Consider the following 24,608-nt stretch of genomic DNA (forward strand, 5'->3'; position numbering starts at 1 on the left):
AGCCAATCAGTAAAGTATGCAAATTGACCCAACCAAGATGGCTGCAGCCACGGAGCGAGCAGGAGGCTTGGGTTTCCAAGCCTGGCCGGCCTTGGCCTCCGCTTAAGGCTACAAAGTTTCAATTATAGAAGATACATAAATCCAAACAAAAATGGCAGCAGCCACGGAGCTGGAGAGAGCATGAGGCTTGAGTTGCCCCCAACAATGGAGGAAACCAAGCTTTCCGCACACCCTGGCGGGCCTACACCTCCACTCAAGGCTACAAAGTTTCAATTATAGAAGATAAATAAATCCCAACAAAAATGGCTGTGGCCATGGAGCAAGCAGGAGGCTTGGCTCCACTCAAGGCTACAAAGTTTCAATTATAGGAGATAAATAAAACCCAGATACCAGGGCCTCCGCTTGGGTCGCTGGGGGGCGTGGCCGGCCTGCAAACCACCACAGGCCCCTTGCCCAGGCTGCCCCACGCCCCAAGGGAACCCCCACCCTGATCCGGGACACCCTTCAGGGCAAACCAGCTGGCCCCCACCCATGCACCAGGCCTCTATCCTATCTAATAAAAGAGTAATATGCAGATTGACCATCACTCCAATACATAAGATTGTTGCCCCCATGTGGTCAAAGATGGCTGCCCCCATGTGGACATAAGATGGCCACCACAAGATGGCCAGCAGGGGAGGGCAGTTGGGAGGGACCAGGCCTGCAAGGGAGGGCAGCTGTGGGCGATCAGGCCAGCGGGGGAGGGCAGTTGGGGGCAATCAAGCCTGCAGGGGGGGGCAGTTAGGGGTGTCCAGGCCAGCAGAAGAAGGAAGTTGGTGACCGGGCCTGTAGCGAAGGGCAGTTGGGGGGGACCAGTCCTGCAGGGGAGGGCAGTTTTGGGTGACCAGGCCTGCAGGGGAGGGCAGTTAGGGGTGACCAGGCCTGCAGGGAAGGGCAGTTAGGGGCAAACAGGCTGGCAGGGGAGCAGTTAGGCATCAATCAGGCTGGCAGGGGAGTGGTTAGGGGGTGATCAGGCTGGCAGGCAGAAGCAGTTAGGGGCAATCAGGAAGGCAGGCAGGCAAGCAGTTGGGAGCCAGCAGTCCTGGATTGTGAGAGGGATCCCAGATTGGAGAGGGTGCAAGCTGGGCTGAGGGACACAACCCCCTGTGCACGAATTTCGTGCACCGGGCCTCTAGTTAATAATTTTTCCCTTGAATTTTCAAGACATCCTATTGTCTTCTAGCTACTAGCTTCAATGAGAGACTGATTTACTTTTAGGTGTGTGTAGGTAACCTGTTTTTCTTCTCTCTGGAGACTTGAAGGATCTTTTTTTTGTTGTGAGATGTGAAATGCTGTATGTCTCTTGGTGTGGTTCTTTCATTCTGCTTTGCACTGTGTAGGCCCTTTGAATTTGAAAATTTGTGCCTCCCTTTGAGGGAAATTTTATTTCTTTCATTTGCTTTTTTCTTTTTTTCTCTAGAATTCCTTCTAGTTGAATATCGGACCTCTTAGATTTCTCTCCTTTTATAGTTTTCATATCTTTATCTTGTCTGTATCCCTCGACTTTATCTTCTAACTAGTATAAAGGTCTTGATTTAAGGATACACACTAGAGTTTTTGAAAATTGTCTGTTGCCTTGAAATAGTCTTACTTCCACAGGGTCATTTTTTTAAAAATGTATTTTAATTGATTTCAGAGAGGAAGGCAGAGGGAGAAAGAGATAGAAACATCAGTGATGAGAGGGAATCATTGATTGGCTGCCTCCTGCATGCCCCTACTGGGGATCGAGCCCGCATGTGCCCTTGACCGGAATCGAACCCAGGACCCTTCAGTCTGCAGGCTGACGCTCTATCCACTGAGCCAAACCGGCGAGGGCAGATTGGTTGGCTATCTATTTTGGTAAGCCCTCTGGCTGGCTTCACTTTTTGGTAAGCAGGTGGATTTAATTAACCTCCAGGTTAAGTCCAAGAATATAAAATGGTTTTATTCTTTAATGTTAGTAATTCCCTAAATTCTTTTTCTCTTTCCAAGAGAAACACCCTTCTTTTTATGTCTGAATCCTCAGTTATTTCTTTCTTTTTTTTTTTTTATATATATTTTATTGATATTTCACAGAGAGGAAGGGAGAGAGATAGAGAGCTAGAAACATCGATGAGAGAGAAACATCGATCAGCTGCCTCCTGCACACCTCCCACTGGGGATGTGCCCGCAACCAAGGTACATGCCCTTGACCGGAATCGAACCCGGGACCTTTCAGTCCGCAGGCCGACGCTCTATCCACTGGGCTAAACCGGTTTCGGCTATTTCTTTTTTTTTTCAAGGCGTCACGTTTTATTTATTAAACATATAGTAGTACATATATCTCCTTCCCCCCCCATTTCCTCAGTTATTTCTTAACATTTTTTTTAACTGCAAAGAAAATTTTATTTTATATATCACTAAGCCATGAATGTTTGTCATTAGTTATTACATAAATGTGTCTGATGCCATTATCTAAGTGGCATAATCATTTTATGTCCACAGTTCACTTAGTATTTATAGAATATTCATTATTTACATAAGTATATCAGTGAAGGTTTAGCATAGAGATGCAGTGTAACATCCATATGATCTGTAGATAGCAATGTAGATGTATTTTTAATCACCTTTTATTCGAGTCACCTTATGTAAAAAATGAATCAATAACTTAAGTGCATCGAAGTCTCTAAAGGAGATTTTCCAATGTGCTCATAGAAATAGTTCAACAGTAAGATCATCAGAAACAACTTCCATGTCTACATCCTCTTGTAGCTTATCATTTGTCTTCTAGCTGCTTTCCTTTGCATGCAGAAGGGACCCGGATGAGATGAATGTTTTGCTTGACTTCTTCGATGCCCTGAGCTTTCTGTAGTTCTTTATTTTTTTTTTTAACTTGTTCCTTATAAATTTAGCTTGATGTTGCTGTTTCATCTCTTCAGCTCTTCCTTGCATCAGTCGTTTATTCCACAGCGCTCTCTGGCATTTGACAGGTTCGTTTCCACGTTTTTTCCAATTCAGATGAATGATCCACGGTGGGCTCTTTACCGGCTGCTGTGTGGGATGCTTTAGTCCACCTGACCTGGGGAGGATTGCACTTCCTTTTGAAGTTTCCATGACGTTTGGGTTTACACCACTGAACACCCTGCCGTTGTTGTGGGTGAACACCATGCAGTGGCCCGGGTAGATGGGCCCGGGAGAGAAGTAACACTTCTCTAATGCATGTTGAGCACACTTAGGGACCCACCACCCAAACCCCAAGTCTTCTTAACCATTTTTACCCACTTTTCTATGTTTGTGTCATCATTTATTATTTTATTTGTTCTGGCTAAAAACTGACTGAGGCTGATTAGATTTCATTTATTCACAAATGATATAATTATCTAAATAGAAGCACCCGCTGTACTGGATGGTTAGTAAATGAAAGTCGTCTCATATTTCACAAATGTATTTCCCCCCATTGATTTTCATAGAATGGGAAGGAGCGGGGGAGGTGAGGTAGAGAGAGAAAAACACCAATGTGAGAGAGACACATTGATGGATTGCCTCCTGCATGTGTCCCGACCGGGCATTGAACCTGCAACCTAAATACGAGCCCTTGACTGAGAATCGAACCCGAGGTCCTTTGGTGCACAGGCCAGTATTATAACCAATGAGCCAGGGCCATAAATGTATTTTTATGGCACAAGATTTGGGTTATTTACTTTATATTCTGCTTTATTTAAGAAATAATTTAAAGATAGGAAGTCTTGCATTTTATGTAGGGATATAATTTAACACCTTTTCTTCTTTCCAAAGCTAGGCAAAAAAAACCTCTTGATTTGAACTATTTCCACTTAGACTAATTTTAAATCAATTTGAACTTGATTTGACCTGGATTTTTAAAAAATTAACTTGTTTATTTAGACTTATCACTGGATACTTAATTGAATTGGTAGAGTCCAGTCTGGTCATCTACGTCATGTAAAGGACAGATTTTCTAAGGATATTTGAAACTGAAAGAGAAATTCCCAGATGGGTCTAAGACAACAGCCCAGAGGATCTTTATTCTGAACAGCAAGCAGTCAGCTGCCCTAGCCTTGACTCCCCTGGGAACTGGGACTGGATTATCATTGTTCATGATGCTTTTGGTGGCGGATATGGTCAGTCCAGATGATGGGTAAGGGACCTGGCTATTCAGAGTAGAGTTAGGTTAAGCAGCCTTAGAGATGTATATGGTAATTGCTAAATGCACTGGCATCTTTTTATATGGTTTGTAAAATCTATTGTTCATACTGAGACACATAGGAGAGTGAAAGAGAGTATAATAATCATGCTGGGACAGAGCATATGGTCCTCTCATCCTGAGTCACATGGACTCTTAATTATATAAGAGACAGTATAAGAAAATGGCCTGCCTAGTTGACTTGACATTTCTATTCTGCTTTTTATCCAATAGGACAAATATAGGGGAGAAAGAAATATGAACAGATATTTGATAAAGAATAGTAGGATGAATGGAAATAATACAGGAATCCAAGATTATCTGAATTTTTACATAATCAAAACCCCTTTTATGTATGCAGTGTAGTCTGGATGTGTAAAATCTTATTAGTAAATGTTAAATACAAGCTTCACAGAACTGGTGGATTTGTATTTTAAATATAATTCTTTTTCATATTCTAGGAGTTTTGAAGAAGCTGTTGCTGGCATTTTTTCTTAAGGATGTGGAATTATCCATAGAAAATGTCAGTCCCAAACCAGTTTCCCATTATTACATTTGAAACTTCCTTTGCCTGTCTTATAATTGGCATATATGTAGAAAATGTTAGCTAATTTTAACATCAAAATATGGAAAACCTCATCCAAATAGAAATTGTAAGAGTTTCTTTGAACTCTGTTCTAAGTTTTTTTTGTGTGTGTGTTTTTTTCTTTTTCATATTGGGCTGAATTCTGCCACCCTTCCATCCATTGGTTCTAGTTCTGTTCTCTGGAGCAGCATGGAGTAAGTCTATTAGAAGGCAGCTAATCATGTCACCTTTTCTAGACTGAATGTCCCCAGGTCCTCCACTTTTTACATGAACTTGTAAGCTTCATATTGATTCCCTTTTAATAATTCCTAATTATCAGTGATTTCCATAATACCAGTTAAAATATGATGGTCTCAAAATTTAATTCTATATCATGTTTCTATGGTATTGTGAACACCAGTGAAGAATTCTGTGTTTTATTCTTGACTCATTATAGCTATGGTCAGCTAAACTCGGTCAGCTAAATAACTGTAGGAGCTCTCATTTTTTTAAGAAGGCAGTTCTGTCTTGGTAATAAAGCTTTAGCACATAATTGTGAGTGTATTATTCAGAGATCATAGGACAACAAATAAACTTAATAATATGCCAACATCTTTAGGCCTTGGTTTACTAGTATGTGACATAGGCTTTCATTGTAAAGGTTAAAGTAAAAATTATTTTGAGAATTTTGGCTGTAAATGTTTTGATTTACCGTTTTGGAAAATTTTTGCCTCTTTGAGGTTTAACTGGTTATGATTGCAAAACATCTGACTTAGATCTTCTTTTGCAACATCTGCTACATTTTAAAGGGAAAATAAGTGTGCATAATGAAATTATGTCTATAATCTAGAACAATTTACCTAAAATAATAGATTCTGCATTGTAGATTTTGTGCCCTAGAGCAGTATTTCTCAGCCTCAGCCCTGTGGACACTCTTTGCATAATTCTTTGTTGTGAGTAGCTATCCTGTGCATTGTAGGATGTGTAACAGCATCACTGGCCTCGACCCACTAGATGTCAGTAGCACTCATCACTTACTGCCAACTTCTGTGCAGTTTGACCATCAAAAATATCTTCAGACATGGCCACATGTCCCGGGGTGGAGGGCAAGAGGGTTTGGCGGCAAAATCTCCTCCAGTTGAGAACTACTGCCATAGATAGAGCAGGAGAAGTATTTCTTAAGTCAACTGGGTAATAGTTTTTACCTTACATGTTTTCCATAATTGGAGTTAGAATACAATATTTTTCTTAACATCTCTTTGTAGAGACTTAAAAAAAAACACAAAACTGTAGAGCATAATAAAGAACTTTAGGTACAACAAATATTTTTTTTAAATTTCAAGTTTGATCAACTTCATTTCTTCCTAATACTGCTTCTTATCCCCGTTTGTCATCCCTGCTTTGTGATCTGATCTGTGATCTGAAACATGTGTGATTATCTAATGTATTGAGATTAAGCAATGAAATACGGTATTGATTGGGAGGTTAAGTTCAAATAAAATACTGGGTTTTTTGCAGTCCATAAGTAAATTCCTTGAAAACGCACTTTTTATTTAAGTTGATTAAGCTCCCAGGTTTTTAATAAATTGTATTATGTTTATTCTTCTACTCCACAATATAGCCAGCAGCCAGCTTCGGGTGTAGCCTACTCTCATCCAACTACAGTTGCTAGCTACACCGTCCATCAGGCTCCGGTAGCTGCTCACACAGTTACTGCTGCCTATGCACCAGCAGCTGCTACAGTTGCGGTTGCCAGGCCTGCTCCTGTAGCTGTTGCAGCTGCTGCAACAGCTGCTGCTTATGGAGGCTACCCCACTGCACACACAGCAACGGATTATGGTTATACCCAGAGACAACAAGAAGCACCACCCCCACCACCTCCAGCTACTACACAAAACTACCAGGTAAGAAAACTTAGTTTCAGCAGCCTTAACACACAGGCTTCAGCGTCCTCAGTGTATGGTATCCTGTCCAAGCCAGTGCTTCTCAAACTTGGATCTTTCAACATGTACCTGTAATGATAGAAAAAAGTAAATGTGTATTCGTAGGTAATTTGGGGGCATATTCCAATCATTACGTTTCCTTACTCTAAGTTCTTTTTTCTTTTTTAAAAAAAATATTTTTATTGATTTCAAAGGGGAAGAGTGAGAGAGAGAATCATTGATTGGCTGCCTCCTACATGCCTCCTACTGGGGATCGAGCCTACAGCCTGGGCATGTGCCCTGACCAGTAATTGAACCATGGCCTCCTGGTTCATACATCGATGCTTATCCATTGAGCCACACTGGCCGAGCTGTGCATTTTATATTAATAATCTCCCCCCGTCTATTCCACTATATCTGCTTGCTTTAATTTTGAAAAATTAACATTGATTAAATATTTCAATTTTACCCCAAGTTTTTAAGAAAAATTAAGATAATAGGGGAAAATGCCCCTTGTTTGTATTGTGGCATTATTTGTCCACTTGGAACACAGCTGTGCCTCCTATTTTGAGAACAACGAGCCCAAGCTATGTATCATCGCGAATATGTTCTCCCATTAGTGGGTTGTCTTTTCATTTTGTGGATGGTTTCCTTTGCTGTGTAAATTAACCCATTTTTTTGTTCATATGGCCCTGACTGGTTTGGCTCAGTGGATAGAGCGTCGGCCTGCAGACTGAAGGGTCCCAGGTTCGATTCCAGTCAAGGGCATGTACCTTGGTTGCGGGCACATCCCCGGTGGGGGGTGTGCAGGAGGCAGCTGATTGATGTTTCTCTCTCATCGACGTTTCTAACTCTCTGTCCCTCTCCCTTCCTCTCTGTAAAAAATCAATAAAATATATTTTTTAAAAAAGAAATTGACATATGAATTAACAGTATTAGTATTTGCTATAATATATGGCAAATATATGTATTAATATATGTATCATTAATTAATATATGTATTAATTCCTGCCACCCACCCCCGGTTCCCTGTTCACCATCGGGTGATTGGTGCCTGCTGGCCGGGGAAAGGGACCAAGAGCTGATCAGTGCACCTCATAGTGACTGGTCCAGTGGTCGTTCTGGTTGTTCTGCTGTTAGGGTCAATTTGCATATTACCCTTTTATTATATAGAAGTAGAGGCCCAATGCATGAAGATTCGTGCAAGAATGGGCCTTCCTTCTCCTGGCTGCCTGCACTGCCTTTGCTCTGGCCGGAGCCGCCTGTCTGCCTTCCCACACTGCCCAGAGGCCCCGAGCGGCTGGGGTGGTGTGGAACGCGTGTGCTTCCAGCCGCTCTGCGCCTGTGTGTGCAAATTAACCCGCCATCTTTGTTGGGTTAATTTGCATACTCACTCCTGATTGGCTGGTGGGTGTCCTAAGGTACAGTCAGCTAGCATGTTTCTCTTTTATTAGTGTAGATGTGTCTTCTCCCTGGCACCTCCATTCCCCTCTCCTCCATCTGGAAGCTCCTATTCATTACTATGTTAATGTTAGTAGTAAATAAGGAAGAATGAAAAAGTTGTAGCAAACGCAAAATTTAGTTCACACAGGCGTTCTTTACTATGGGATCCATTTTTAAGGAAAAACTGCCATGAGTTTTTTAATAAAAGTAATTTAAAAAATAAGCATTGATAATTTTTCTGATTTTAAAAGTTAAACATGATGCTTGAAATGGTTTTGACCTTATTTAATGAAATCAAAATGTATCCCCTTTGTGATTGAATTTGACTCATGTCTAGGTTTAAGTATATGTTTAGTTTTTTAGTTTTCTTTATTATACTTTTATATAGTAAAGATGAGGAGCATTTACTGCCTCTTCCTCATAGCAAGGTTTTCTTTCATTCTTTTTCCTTAGGACTCATACTCGTATGTAAGATCCACAGCTCCTGCTGTAGCTTACGATAGTAAGCAGTACTACCAACAACCAACAGCAACTGCTGCTGCTGTAGCTGCTGCTGCCCAGCCTCAGCCTTCTGTGGCTGAAACCTACTATCAGACAGGTGGGTTTTACTGACTTCCACGGTTTCATTGTAAACTACTGAAATATATTACTTAGGGTCTTTTTAATGTGGGTATGCTTTTGAGTCAATCTAAGCTCATTGTGTTATATTACACAATATAACAGGTGTTCTAGCCAGGTCTTTCTCTTCCTCTGCTAGATTGCCTTTGAGTCCCAAAGAGAAGGCCATGGAAGCAATTCATAATCATGCCTTTCTCTCCTGGAAATGCATTTCATTTCTGGTTCACTTCCTGCTGAGATAAGCTTTACAAAAGGAGTTGTGGTGGTAACTCTTGGCCACCTTCTTACCCTGGCCAGAAATGCCCAGGACATACTGCTGACTGCCTTTGTAACCAGTAAAGACTCCTTGTGGGCCCATATCTTTAAATCCTCTTTCCCTGATCTGTAATGGCAGTTGATTCTGTAACCAGCCACGGATGTTACAGTGGGCTCAAATGCAGGTGGTATTTCGTTTGCAAAGAACCCTATGTACTAGGAGTCTTTAAAAGATGGATTTTTTTCATAGAGGTTTCACAATTTTCTTTTTTTAAAAATTCTTACCCAAAGATATGTTTTTATTGATTTTTTTTAGAGAGAGAAACATTGGTTAGCCGCTTCCCACATGTGCCTGACCGGGGATCGATCCCGTCACCATTTAGGTGTACGGAACAATGCTCCAGCCAGCCGAGCCACCTGGCCAGGGCGAGATTTGACAGCTTTTAGAACAAAGCTCTTTGGGCTTGGGAAAGTAGGCTGCTCCTTTACTTCCATTATTTTTGAAGGAGCATGAGCGTGTGGGTAGAGCCTTGGGTACGAAAGAGTAGATTGGCTTACACTGTATGTTCTCTTATGTGTACATGAGTAGTGGGCCTGTATCTCTCCAGGGCACTTCTAAGATAGTATGTGTTTTTAAAAGTGGTTTAAAAGATTTTGAATTAAAATGGCCCTGAATTTTCTTATAGTCTCATCTCTGATTTGCAGGTACAGCAGTCTATTGTGAATTTCCTGGTTAATTATCAAAATTAGATTGTGCTTAAAAGTATTCAGTTATCTGAGAGTCAAAGACCTTGGTTTAGTGTAAGTTCTGACATTAACTACACAGCTTTAGTTTTCTAAACTCTTGCCCTGGATGGTATAGCTCAATTGGTTGGAGCGTCGTCCTGACACCAAAGATGGTGGATTTGAGTCCTGGTCAGGGCACGTACCCAGGTTGCAGGTTCCATCTCTAGTCGGGGTGCATGTGGGAAGCAGCCAATCAATGTGCGCGCTTTCTCTCTCTCTCTCTCTCTCTCTCTCTCCCTCTCCCCCTTCCTCTCTCTAAAAAAAAAGTTTTATGCTCTTAGGTGCTATTTATTTAAGCTACCTTTAGGTAATCGAGCATAAAATGAGTTTGCCCCGTTGGTATTTGGGCCTTTCTTAGAAATGACATTTGTATGCTTTGGTGATCATTAATTATTGATTGATACTAAAGCTCATAAGATTTGTTTTGAATATGGTCAAAGGCAGCAGGAAGTTTAGCAGAGACACTAACGGTAGCCATTTAAGAATAGCTGCCTTTGCCCTAGCCAGTTGGGCTCAGTGGGAAGAGCATCAGCCTGCGGACTGAAGGGTCCCAGGTTCGATTCCGGTCAAGGGCACATGCCTAGGTTGCGGGCTGGGTCCCCAGTGTGGGGCATGCAGGAGGCAGCCAATCAATGATACTCTCTCATCGGTGATGTTTCTCTCTCTCTCTTCTTCTCCCTTCCTCTCTGAAATCAATAAAAATATATTACAAAAAAAAAAAAGAATAGCTGCCCTCAAGATATTGCATTGGAAGGATGGTTAGCACCTTGTGAGTTGGAATCGTGGATAAGCCAGTAAAATGTGATGGCTGGTATATAAACAAGTCCCATATAATTAAACATTGACATTTTTACTGTGGATTGAAATATGTGCTTTGAGGCCCTCTCTCTTCTGTTCCCAGTATTAAGCATCACTTTCAAGTAGGCTAGCCTAAATACACACACACGTTTTTCAAGAACTTTATTTATTAATACCTGTTTTAAGTAGTACTGCTATTTCAGTTAGTCGTAAATTTTTACAAAGAATTGTTTTGGAAATATATGGAAAGCATCTGGGCTGGGATAGTAATTTATATAGATGTTATATTTTGTTCAATTGGTATAAGAATTTCACTCCTTTTGCCAAGAAGAAATTGCAGGCATCTAATTTACAGTTAACATTTAACCTACTTTTTCTAGTTTTCCAAGATGTTGTATGGTAACTACAGGCATACCTTGGAGATACTGTGGGTTTGGCTCCAGACCACCACAGTAAGGTGAGTATTATAAGTGGTTTACCCTTCTAATTTTCTGATGTCTCTTTTTCAATTTAGCCCCCAAAGCAGGTTATAGCCAAGGTGCAACTCAGTATACACAAGCCCAGCAAACTCGACAAGTGACAGCCATAAAACCAGCGACACCGAGTCCAGCTACCACTACTTTCTCCATTTATCCTGTATCTTCCACCGTACAGCCAGTAGCGGCTGCAGCTACTGTGGTGCCATCCTACACCCAGAGTGCTACTTACAGTACCACGGCAGTTACTTATTCTGGTAAGCTGACGAATAGTGTTTCAATAAAGAAAGAAATTAGAAAGACTTTCTACGTTGTATGGTTTGCTTGTGTGTTTTGTTGTTGTTGTTGTTGGTTTGTTTGTTTTAAGCCAGGAAGATTTTAGCAGAATATTAATTCTCTTTGGACATTTGAAAGCTAGTCATGAGTCCTGGGCCTAGCATTGCAATTAGAAAAAATAACAGTATTCTACTAGTAGTATTCTATTCTCTTTCTGACTTTTCCAAATGAGTTTGAAAAGTTAAAGGAATATTGCTGACAAGTTACATTCTTTATTTCAGCCCTCAAATTTATTTTCATATTTATTATCAGGAATAAGTAACCTTGACAATACTGGTTAGCACTTGTAAACATTCATAAGATAATGGTTATAGAACACATCTTAGAAGGACAGAGGAGTTTCATTTTCCTTAAATAATCATATATTTTTCTTAGAGAACTATAATCACTAAAGCCTTACTATGTCCAGTGCTCTTGCTAATTTCTGGCTGAGGTAAACTCAGTATTTCAGTAATTAAAATCACACATTACTTTTTTGTAGACACTTAATCTTCTTGTACTACTGTATGGTTTATTGTTTTGCATTTTATTTATTCCTTAATACCCTATTTGTTCTGTGGAGGATTTAGGGTGACATTGGTAATTTCAGTTCTTACCTCTTGATACTTTGTGTTAGAATCCTAGCTATTTAATTAACTATTTAATTTCTTAAGAGATTGTTTTGGTCTCTTACTCTATGCCAAATGCTATGTTGGTAGAGATACAGTGGTGAATTAGGCAGGCATGGAGTATTGCAGAATGAGAGTTCAGTGTGCCTGGAATACAGAATATATGGCTAATACCAGGAGATGAGGCTGGAAATGTCAGTGTGAAAAAGCCTTGTAGGCTCTGCTGTAGTGTCTTTTTGTTGTTAATCCTCACCCGAGGATATTTTTTCCATTGCTTTTCAGAGAGTGAAAGAGAGGGAGGGAGGGGGAGAGAGAGGAAAATACATCATCATGAGAGAGACAAATTGATTGGTTGCCTCCTGTACACGCCTCCCTCCACCAGGGCCCAGGAACAAACCTGCAGCCGAGGTACGTGCCCTTGACCGAAATTGAAGCCGTGATCCTTTGGTGCATAGGCCAACACTCTACCACTGAGCTGCACTGGCTAGGGCTGTGGAGTCTGTCTTTATCCTGCGGGTGGAAAGGGCGCCAAGAGGAGATCTAGAAAGGGAGCAGTGGGAGCAGATTTTAAGTTAACTGTGACAATCATGTGCAAGTGAATTGGAGTGAGGAGATGTTATTACTCCTAAATCTGTCATTTAGGATTTCCCAGATACAGCTTTTTTGCCTCTCTTTATCTGATTAACCAGTTATAACTGTACTGGAGTTATTTCAATGAAATATGAGTGGATAGTTGTTTTTAAATGTTCACATTTGCTTCAGAATACGGAGTATGATAGTATCCTTTTCTTTATATTACATTAATAATACATCATTGGGGGGTGGGGGGAAATGGGGGAATAAGGACACATATGTATAAAAATAATAAAATAATAAAATAATAAAAAAATAGAAAAGAAAAAATACATCATTATTTTAAAACTAGAAACTATAGATAAAAAAGGAGAAAAAATTAAATCACTGGACGCCTACTCCTAGACACTGTCATTAACATTTTACTGCATATAATTTTTTTCCAAGTCTTATACATACTATTGTGTAAACTACTTTCTTATTGTGAATGTCTTTTCATGTCCCTAAATACGAAGATATAGCTATCATTCCTTTGGTTAATGTTATTCACTAGCTTTATTTTAGAAAAGTTTCTTTCTGCAGAAAAGTTGAAAAAATAGTTCAGATGTTCATTTACCTAGATTCACCAATTGATTAATATTTTGTCACATTTACTTTATCTCTCCTCTAAAAGACATCTTTTCAAATGGTTCAGAAATATATAAAAGTTGCAGATGGAAGATGACACGGTGCTTTGCCCAGAATTTTTCAGCGCGTATTTTCTAAGAAGAAGGCTTTCTTTTAAATGCCACATTGCCCATGTCAGAAAATTTATTGTCTAATAAATCCCTCCCGCTTCTCACCAATGTCTCTGTGGCTGGCTTTCTGTGCGCTTGTGCTTTGTGTTCAGTTCAGGGTCCAGTCAAGGACCATGCGCTGTGGTTGGCTGTCACGTGTTGTTCGTTTGAGGGCAGAGGTAGGCCAGTTGTAGAATCTGGGTTTATCTGATTTCTTTTTTTTTTTTTTAAATATATTTTATTAATATTTTACAGAGAGGAAGGTAGAGGGATAGAGAGCTAGAAACATCCATGAGAGAGAAACATCGATCAGCTGCCTCCTGCACACTCCCCACTGGGGATGTGCCCGCAACCAAGGTACATGCCCTTGACCGGAATCTAACCTGGGACCCTTCAGTCCGCAGGCTGACGCTCTATCCACTGAGCCAAACCGGTTTTGGCTATCTGATTTCTTTATGCTTCGTTTCTGGCAGCTTTTTAGCCAATAAAACTAAACAGACTCCCCATTTCATCACATTAGGAGCACATAGTAAATAATGTCAGTTTATGCTTTATTGATGATACCAAATATAGATCACTGGTTAAAGTGGTGACTGCCAGATCTCTCCTTTGTAAAGATACCTTTTTCCCTCTCATCTACCTTTCATTCTCACAGTGAAATAGTAAGTGCTTCTGTAGCCACATAAGTTACCAAATATTCTGTCTCATTCCTCCAACTGAACTCTAAGCTTCTTTAAGACAAGGACCAAATCTTATACCTTACACATTCTTTATACTCCATAACACCTGGTAGGTGTTGAGTAAATACTTGTTGATTGACTTATATATAAAAGGAGGATAAATGTTTTCTACGTTTGTTTTTCAAGAAGGATACATTATTTGTAAATATGCATGTGTAAACCTACCTTTATTAACAGAATTTATGGAATTTAAATCCGTAACATTTAGCTTGGCCCTGTATAATTATGTAACAAAACCTTTGTTTTGTTTTGTTTGTAAGGTACGTCTTATTCAGGTTATGAAGCAGCAGTGTATTCAGCTGCATCCTCCTACTACCAACAGCAGCAGCAGCAGCAGAAGCAGGCAGCGGCAGCGGCGGCTGCTGCTGCCGCCACAGCTGCCTGGACAGGGACCACCTTCACTAAAAAAGCACCATTCCAAAACAAGCAACTGAAACCAAAACAGCCTCCCAAACCACCCCAGATTCACTACTGCGACGTTTGCAAGATCAGCTGTGCTGGCCCACAGGTACTTACCTTGTGTGTTTTACCACAAGTCTTCAGTGGTTATTTTTTAACAGTTAAATATGGTTGATAATGTCACTCTCGTATTTACAAAGAAGGTTTCCATTTTCTTCCCTGTTAGAATTTAGCTAATACATACATAGTTCATTAAATGGCCATTTTTGTAAAGGTATTTGTATTAAGACATAAGAATTCTATTAAGAAAAAACTGTAGGGCGGGTAGATACCAGGTGAAGGAGGTTAATGGGGAAAAAACGTAAGATATGTAATACTTACAACAATAAAGATAATTTTTTTAAAAACCTGTAAAAATGATTATGAATGTAAATGAAAAATGGACAAATTGAGCTTTTTTTTTTTTTTTCTAAGAAGAATACTTTGCTCTTTAAGTAAACCTTAAATTTAGCTTAAAAGTTTTATATTTGACTTAATTGGGTTTTTGGGGAAAGATTGAATTTTTATTTCTTTTTTAGCATTTATAACTTGCTTTTAAAAGCCTTTATACAAAATTCTTGGCTTTCCTATCTCTTCTTCAAGGTCTATATTTGAGTCTATATATAGAATTTCACAGCTGAAAAAGTATGATCATAGAGATAATTGTTTACACACTTATATTAAAGATGAAAGAACTTGGTCAAATTTATTAGTTTTTGGAGCATATAACTAGAAGGAAAAATTGTCTTTCTGGAATTTAAAAAAAAATAAATTATTTTAATAGTCTACAATTCTCGGGATGTTTCTAATAAGACTGACTTTTATATATGCTTTATAAGATACTACTTATTTCTATATAATCTTCTCCATGAGGGAATAGGCATTCAGGAAACAAAAAAGGTGTAGGGAAGTGAAGTTTTCAAAAATACTGACTAACGTAGCATGCAGAACCTTTATTTCCTCCTCCCCCCTTTTTTTGGTCTTTTTTTTCTGGTTGCTACACCTTAAAATACATGATTTAGGCATGAGTCTAATTAGTACAACTCCCTTCTCCCAACTTTATTTGTTAATACTTTCCTTAAGAGTATCTAGTTTTGTGTGTGTGTGTGTGTGTGTGTGTGTGTGTGTGTGTGTGTGTGTGTGTTTATTTCAGAGAGGAAGGGAGAGAGAGAGAAATATCAATGATGAGAGAGAATCATTGACTGGCTGCCTCCTGCAACACCCCCCCCCCCACACACACACACACACACACCACCCGCACTGGGGATCAAGCCCACAACCTGGGCATGTGCCCTTGAATTGAATCAAATCTGGGACCCTTCAGTCCGCAGGCCAACGCTCTATCCACTGAGCTAAACCAGCTAGGGCAAGAGTGTCTAGTTTTTTGTTTTTTAATATATTTTTATTGATTTCAGAGAGGAAGGGAGAGAGAGATAGAAACATCGATAATGAGAGACCATCATCGATTGGCTGCCTCCTGCACACCTCCCACTGGGAATCGAGGTGCAACCCAGGCATGTGCCCTTGACTGGAATTGAACCTGGGACCCTTCAGTCCGCAGGCTGACACTCTATCTGCTGAGCCAAACCAGCCAGGGTAGAGTGTGTAGTTTTTATATAAGAATTTGATAAGCTGTTTGGCCTGTAATAGGTATATTATTTGATTGAGACCAGATTTTGACTCTAGTTATTTCTTCTGTCTGTCACCTCTGCCCCATCTGTACACATTATTTTTTAAGTTTCCAGCATTCCCTGAATTACATCAAATTGGGGAATATTTTAATATGTGGCTAGTTACATAAAACTTTTTTTCTCCCTATTTTGAGTGTGATAGGAAATGGTTTCATTGTGATTGCATGGTTGGAGGAGAGGGGATAGGTGAAGAATATTTACAGTGACCAGGATTAAACATGAAAGGGAGCAAGGATGTTGGTTTCGTATTTGAGGAGTGTATCCTACTCTATGATGGTTTTTTAGAGAGGATGATGCTATGAATGACAAATGTAAACCTAAGAGATTTACTGAATCTGTGGCACCCATATGAAAGGTTACAACATGACTCTAGGGTGGTGGGTTAACAGCAATATTTAGAATGAGTATGTGTATGGCTGACCATTGATTTGGAGTATCTATCTAAATGGTTACACAAGAACAGGCCAAGGGTACTTCTGCAAGTCACATGCAGTGCCTTACGGGGTTAATGAAATGAGCCTTAGAGAAAAACGTTGAGATTATGAGAGTGTAGGTGTGAACATAAGGAGGGAGAGTAGTTGGTTCAGGATTAAGGATCCAGGGTTTCAGTCCTGGTTCTGTCACTTACTGTGGCCTGGGCAAGTCAGAGCCCTTAACTTCTTTGGGCTTTTGTGTCTTTACTTCTATAATAGGAACTTGTTGTAAATAATTGAGGCTTTGCTTGCTTCAGAGAACCCTTCAGGCTGCCACAGACAGAGAAGAATCAAATGGCTGGGTCTTAGGTCTCTCTTGTTTCAAAAACAGCAATTTTCCTTACTTGTGCATAATATTATTTATAGGAAGGATTCTCTTGTTTGAAAATTAGAATGTCATTATTTTGGGTAATCTCTAAAGTTCCACCCAGCTTGGAAATTCTATGATAAATATATAATTTTATGGTAATTGTGTCTCTCTTAAGAACAATTCTAAAAATAAAATCTGGAAGTGTAACTATATGGCCCCACTCAAGAATAAACAAACTGACCAGCAATCCATATTTACTTCCTCTCATTTTAATAAATCTGCCTTCTTAATTGTCTGCCTTCAAGACAGTTTTTAATGTATAATTTCACTATAATGATCACTGTCTAGTATTCTTTATTCAACATTATACATAACAAAAGACACATTCTTTTTTTGTTTGTTCTTTAACTTTTTATTTATTGATTGATTTTTGAGAGAGAGATGGATTTGTTGTCCCACCCATCCATGCACTCATTGGCTGATTCCTGCATGTGCTCTGACTGGGATCCACCCCGAAACCTTGGTGCCTGGAGACCATGCTCTGACCAGCTGAGCTACTTAGCCAGAGCAAGATACAAATTCTTGAAACGGAAAGCATTGACCTTCTATTGGTATTACGGCTCTGTGTGAAAGTCCTTTGTGAATCAAAGTGTTAGACAAATATATTCTTGATGAACAAGGTACAGAGAACCACAGATGTATCCACGTGCTTTTCTTGAATTGCTTTTAAAATTGTTTGGTGCTCATTTTTTAAATGAGATTAGAGATTTGAGAATTGAATAATTTAAATGACTTTGTATCTAGAAAATTAATAAAACAAAATGTATCCCTTTTGTTTGAAACAGACTTACAAAGAACATTTAGAAGGACAGAAACATAAAAAAAAAGAAGCCGCATTGAAAGCCTCACAAAATACCAGCAGCAGCAGCAACTCTGCTCGTGGGACTCAGAATCAGCTGCGCTGCGAGCTCTGCGATGTGTCTTGTACAGGAGCAGATGCGTATGCTGCCCACATTCGTGGTGCTAAGCATCAGAAAGTAGGTGTTTTCCCACACAGCCTTCTGTCTTACTCTGTTGTTGTTTTTTACCTTTTCAGTAGGAGCTGGGGGAGTGGTGTAAAGCAAAAGTGGCTTCAGAACTTTGTGTTATAAGCCTTGTTTATGTGCTAACATGATATAAAAGAAGACTAGAGACCTTTCTTTAAATTGGACTAGTTCATTTATTCTGTCAATTGGAAAATAGTATGTTTATTTTCCTCCTTCTGTCATGCTTAAGTCTAGGTTGGTCTGCATGTGGCCAAGTCATTTCATCTCTCTCTGCCTTAGTTTTCTTACTGATAATAGGTGGAATATGTTTCCTTATCTTCTTCATAGAGGTTATTATGGAAAATAATGAGTTTGTGTATGAAAATATATAGCAAAAAATATCATTTGTATTTTAATTTTATAATGTCTTTTAGACGAATTTGAAAATCTATATTCTGAGTTTCCAACAAATAAAAGTGCTTTCATTTATTTTTTTGTAGGTGGTTAAATTACACACAAAACTTGGTAAACCCATTCCTTCAACAGAACCAAACGTTGTTAGCCAAGCTACTGCTTCAACAGCTGTGTCTGTTACAAAACCGACTGCCTCTCCTTCAAGCATTGCAGCAAGCAATTGTACTGTGAATACTTCATCAATTGCAACTTCTTCAGTGAAAGGTCTTACAGCTACAGGAAACTCGTCTCTTAATAGCACATCCAATACTAAAGTGTCAGCAGTGCCTACAAGTATGGCTGCCAAGAAGACATCTACACCCAAAATAAACTTTGTTGGCAAGTACTGAAGATTCTTTATGTTCTCCCCAACTCCGTCAAAGTGACATTTCTCTTCCAGTCCAGGACTAACCCTTATGCTTATGATCTTGTACCACCTCCTCCCTTCTTCTCTGGGACCTTGTTGAATCACATATCTCTATTTTTTTCTTGAATTTTTAGTCAGTCCTCTAATGGTTTCTTCTCTCTTCCCTTCAGCCATGCAGGTATACCTTTATCTTTCATGGCCTTAAATTTTAAACAAGATCTTTCCCATTCCAGTTATCCTTTCAAGCTGCTAAACTAGTTCTTTCTCTGCTGACACAGTCCCCAGGCAGTTACAGTGTTTCACTCTACCCTTTTCTGAAACTGCTTTCAAGAATCCCACAGACCTAACTGCCAGATTCAGTGGCCAGTTTCCAGTTTCATTCTGCAGACCTCTCTGACTTTTGACTTGGTTGACTGCTGTACTGTAAACCTTAAGATATGTCTCTGTCTCTCTAGTTACTGTGTGTCTACCACCCCTTCCTCAGGTATCTTTGTTGGTTCTCCTGCCTGCGTGGTCACTGCATGGTGGTATTCCTGAGATTCTGATTCTGTTCTCATCTTCATCTTCTCATCCACTATTCATGAGTGGTCTCATCCATTCCAGCGTGGACACTGACTTTAGAATCTTTTGGGCAAACTCAAAACCCCCATCTGAGTCTAGAGCCATAGTTTAGGTATCCCTGGTCATTATCTGAACAGCTTTATAGATGTCTCATTCTAACCCATTGTCTTATTACAAGAGTACCACGAAATGATCTCATAAAATTGCTGCTTTTTCACTTGGAAAACTTCACTGACTTTATTTTTTTCCTTTTTATTGCCTCCTCTAATTGTTTACCTAGTCCTTTTGTTTCTATCACTACAATATTTCTGTCCCCCAAGAAAATTCATCTTCATAGTCACTGCCTTGTTTTTAGGCCTTCAAAGTTTGCTCCTCAGCCGGCCAGTGTGGCTCAGCGGTTGAGCATCAACCCAGGAACCAAGAGGTCACGGGTTCGATTCTTGATCAGAGCACTTGCCCTAGTGCGGGTGAGGGGATGTAGGAGGCAGTCCATCGGTGATGTTTCCCTTTCATTGATGTTTCTATTTCTCACTCTCTGCCTTCCTCTCTCTCTAAAAATCAATAAAAACATTAAAAAACCCTCTCCTTTAAAAAAAAGGCTGCTCCTCAGAGCTTTGTCTCTTATTGCATCCAGTCTCTCCAACACTTGTCGAAGTCCTTTTGTGAAAATACATATCAAATTATATTAGACTCCTGATTAGAAGCTTTCTGTGTCACTCCCCTTGGTATAGGAAAAAACCCTCTATGTTCCTTAATTATGTCATAGTGAATTACTGAAGCTTCCCTAAATTTACTGTAGTCCTTTTAACTTGATGTTGTGCTTTTTTTACATCCTGTTCTTTTTGTTGAGACATTATTCTCTTCTTTCTGCCTGGCCAGTTCATACTCGTTACTCTTCTTTCAAAGCCCAGCTCAGGTGTCACACACTGGTGAAGCTTTCTAACTGGATCAGGTTCAAGGGTAGTGGTTTCTCTGCTCTGCATTCCCACAGTACTCTGTTCATACTTAGTACAGCCCTTACCACATTGTGTTATAGTTAGTTGTTTCCCCTTAATTGTTGGCACCTCAAAAGCAGCTACCTTGTTTTATTCTTATTATATTACCAGAATGCAGGACAGTGCCCAGTTCCATTGGCAAAGAACTAGGGATACCAGCATGAATAAGGCTGCTCAGGGATTTGCTCTTGACTTTTAGGGACTTGATGTTACGAGAACCATAGTGGGGACGGAGAGGAGTGTTGGATGTGCGTGGTGGAGAAGGGGAAAATCCAGATATGTGTTTCAGTAGGGTAGAAAAGCCAAGTGGTTGATGTGGTTCTTTAAATTTCTCATCTGTTGTGTGTCAAGCAGGGGTTTGACTTTTGGTAGAAAAGATAATTTTGTCTGAAGTTTTTGTTGTATCAGGTTATACATTTACACAAAAAGCAAGTTAAAATTACTGTAATTCTCCTATGCTTTTCTAGGTGGTAATAAGCTGCAATCAACAGGAAATAAAACAGAAGACTTAAAAGGAACAGAATGTGTTAAAGGCACTCCTGTTACTTCTGTACAGATTCCAGAAGTAAAGCCAGACACAGTGTCAGAACCAGTCACGCCTGCGTCTCTGGCTGCTTTGCAGAGTGACGTGCAGCCAGTGGGCCATGATTACGTGGAGGAGGTATTGGTTCAAGACTACCATTGCTGTGAGATTAGATAAAGGGGACGAGGGTGTCGCTTTGTTGTAGGCATGTTTTTCATGTAAAATTAAATTACATTCAATTAGGTTAAAGTTACTTGTGAAGGAATATCAAAGGGATCTTTTTAAGGGTTTTAAAAAGCATGCCCTTTAAGCTTGTCTAAGTAACATTACAATATTTTTGTTATCTCTTTCCCTGCTAAAACAGCAAAGTAACTCTCCATTTATTTGGTAGACATTCTTATATCTTTCAACTGCCCTGAACATAAAATTTTTAAAAATTATGAGCACCAAAAATTTTGACGTAGAAAGCCAATATTTTTTTTTTCTAACAATCACTTAGTTTCATGTGTAAAATTAGGATTGTTAATTTATTATTTATTTATTTTAATATGTTTTTATTCATTTCAGAGTGAGGAAGGGAGAGAGAGGGAAACATCAAAGATGAGAGAGAATCATTGATCAGCTGCCTCCTGCACATCCCCTACTGGGGTTAGAGCCCAAAACCTGTGCATGTGCCCTGAGACTAGGAATGATCCAGTGATCTCTTGGTGCATGGGTCGATATTCAATCCACTGAACCACACTGGCTGGGCAGGGTTGTTAATTTAAAAGATCCTGTTTATTTGGTTTTTCAAGCTGATTAGAAAATTATTCCTGTTTTATAGAAAAGTAAGCTCAGTAAATAGAGGAATGAGGGAACATCAGAGTCTTGATATAAATATTTGCGGTTAGTAGAAAGACTGTAACATAGAGAGAGGTAGCACTAGTCTTTATTCTTTATTGTAGAACATATGTAAGTTCTCTGAAATTCAGTGTCTACATCTATAAAATTTGGCTATTCCCCAACAAAGTTGTGAAGATTGAATGAAATAAGGTGCCTAGCATATTGTAGATTTTTGGTAAATATTTGTTCCTTTATCCTTTTTCTCTCACGTTATGTTGGGTTCTTTATTTACAAGGTAGAAAACTGTGTTATGCAATTTATCAGTAGTTCACATACAATTTATTTTAAAAGAGTAAGATGTGGTTATCTGAAAAAATGTATGCCTCCAGAATGCCATAATTTCCAATGATAATAGTTAAGTAATTCCAAACTTCAGGTAGATGCATTCAAAGCCAGTCTTTAAAGCTTGCCTTAACAATTTGAACATAGAATTCATCATAAACGTCTTAATAAGATTCTAGTCTACTTGTCTTCCTAACTGGTTGTACCGTTAGAAAAAATTGACATTGATTTTCCACAAAGTTACATGTATAAAATCTTGAGCTTTATCTTTAATCATCTTTGTCTTCATTTCCAATAACAGTACCTGATATTCAGTAACTATTTTTTAGAGAATTTAAGGTATCTAATTGTCTTTAAATGTTTACATACAGATAGAAGTATTAAAATTACAGTTAATTACAAAAGCAAATACATGCTAACATCTTGTATGCTAACGCTACAGTTAGAAAATTCTAACAGTTTGTTTTTATAGATCATCCTTTTAAAAAATTTTAGACATTGCCTGTCTTTTTCCCTCATTTCAAACTCTTAATTTTTCACAAAATTTTTTTATCAGCGAATCTGGGAGGCCATATGAATGAAATCTTCAACTGTAACATTTCCATTATAATGCTTGCATTTTTTCCCCCTACATCAAGGTACGAAACGATGAGGGAAAAGTAATTCGATTCCATTGTAAATTATGCGAGTGCAGCTTTAATGATCCCAATGCCAAGGAAATGCACTTAAAAGGGCGAAGACACAGACTTCAATATAAAGTGAGTAAAAATTTCAACTTTTTTCTTTTTTTTTTTTTTTTTTTAAACAGCTTGGAACATTCTAGATGTAAAATAAATATTCTAAACATAACTCACTGAGTCCATGAATTCCCATTCCAAGATTAGCACATTATGTCTCACTTAGATTCAGATGTTTGATTTTTCTGATCAGTTTGTTATACTTAGGAAAGAAGATTATAACCATATTTCATCATTCTCAGTGACTGTAGCTAAATTATAACATTCTTGGATCAAGTAATCATGTAAAGATAAGTTTTTCACAGAATGAAGTGTTTTGAGAGAAGTGTCAGGTCTCCATTTACCTACTTTATCTTGGTAGAATTCCCACTAAAATGAATTTTGAGATAAGGAATTCTTCATTGAAAACACTTTAAGCATTAAGTTAAATATAAATATTACATGTAAAGTTTTTACTTAGGCTGGACTAATCTAATGCATTAGATCCATGTTTTCTCTTTTAAACACAGGGGTGGTGAAAATTAAATTGTTAAAGGGCAATACTTTTTTATGAAAAGAAACTTTTTAATCCCACACTTAGACATTTAGAATCATCTATTTATAAAAAAAATAAAGGAAAGTTAAATATCCATTCATCCCCTAAGGATCTCTTCTATTGGTCAGCACTAAGGCATGTAATTTTTACATACTAAGTATATAATTTTAAACTTGGAATAATTAAGAATTTTAGGGGTGGGGGGAAAATGAATATTAATGTATTCTGAGTCTTTCCTCTGATTCAATTTATATGCTGAATTTACTCTTATATAATAGGAAATTTGTAACTAAAAAATCCCTATGATGAAGAATATGTGGGATTGTACGTGTAGATTGTTAGAAGGGGGTGCTAGTTTTTTAAATGTCTTGTTTGTATTAATAGAAAAAAGTCAATCCAGATTTGCAAGTAGAAGTAAAGCCCAGTATTCGAGCAAGAAAGATTCAAGAAGAGAAAATGAGGAAGCAAATGCAGAAAGAGGAGTATTGGCGGAGACGAGAAGAAGAAGAGCGCTGGAGAATGGAAATGAGGTAATTTCTTTAACTTTTAGTAGCATAAGTGATTCAGCCTTCTTAAAATAATTGCTATTCTGAGTATGTGACTCCCATTCAAAGCAGTCCAGATTTATTTCATGTACTTTTAATTTCACTTCTCAGGAAGATCCTAGGGGCAGAAAAGAAATGCATTAAATTAAGTTATTGGCTATTCTAATATTTGACTATGGCCTTGGTATTATTAGGAATTATGTGGTTAAGTGTATCTTACATGTATTAAATATGTGAAGAAATAGTTTAATGTTACAAATAAATGCCTCAGTTTAAAATAAGCAAAATAGAACATTTGGCTACATGCTAAAAATATTGAATATAAAATTTGGTAGCGCCGCCAAAACCGGTTTGGCTCAGTGGATAGAGCGTCAGCCTGCGGACTCAAGGGTCCCAGGTTCGATTCCGGTCGAGGGCGTGTACCTTGGTTGCGGGCACATCCCCAGTAGGAGGTGTGCAAGAGGCAGTTGATGGATGTTTCTCTCTCATCAATGTTTCTAACTCTCTATCCCTCTCCCTTCCTCTCTGTAAAAAATCAATAAAATATATTAAAAAAAAAAAAAAAAAAAAAGAACAAGAGCTGGCAAGCAAGCTCTTTAAAAAAAAAAAAAAAAAAAAAAAAATTTGGTAGCGCCTAGACATCTTAGTGTGTTTTTTGTTTTTTTTTCCACAGGTAACTTATACATTTCTTTTATAC

General features: G+C 38.7%; 1 protein-coding gene across 1 annotated transcript in view; it reads left to right on the top strand.

The window, feature by feature from the left end:
- ZFR (zinc finger RNA binding protein) overlaps positions 1-24,608 on the top strand; it is a 69,865-nt gene that overhangs the window by 14,604 nt on the left and 30,653 nt on the right. Inside the window, exons 3-11 of the mRNA XM_080678866.1 lie at positions 6,385-6,667; positions 8,582-8,726; positions 11,100-11,318; positions 14,355-14,602; positions 17,852-18,043; positions 18,532-18,823; positions 20,875-21,068; positions 22,733-22,852; positions 23,751-23,896. Coding sequence (XP_080534992.1) covers positions 6,385-6,667; positions 8,582-8,726; positions 11,100-11,318; positions 14,355-14,602; positions 17,852-18,043; positions 18,532-18,823; positions 20,875-21,068; positions 22,733-22,852; positions 23,751-23,896 — 1,839 coding nt within the window. The remainder of the gene's footprint in view (positions 1-6,384; positions 6,668-8,581; positions 8,727-11,099; positions 11,319-14,354; positions 14,603-17,851; positions 18,044-18,531; positions 18,824-20,874; positions 21,069-22,732; positions 22,853-23,750; positions 23,897-24,608) is intronic.

The sequence above is a fragment of the Plecotus auritus genome (assembly GCF_963455305.1).
Source record: "Plecotus auritus genome assembly, chromosome: 7".
Taxonomy (NCBI): domain Eukaryota; kingdom Metazoa; phylum Chordata; class Mammalia; order Chiroptera; family Vespertilionidae; genus Plecotus; species Plecotus auritus.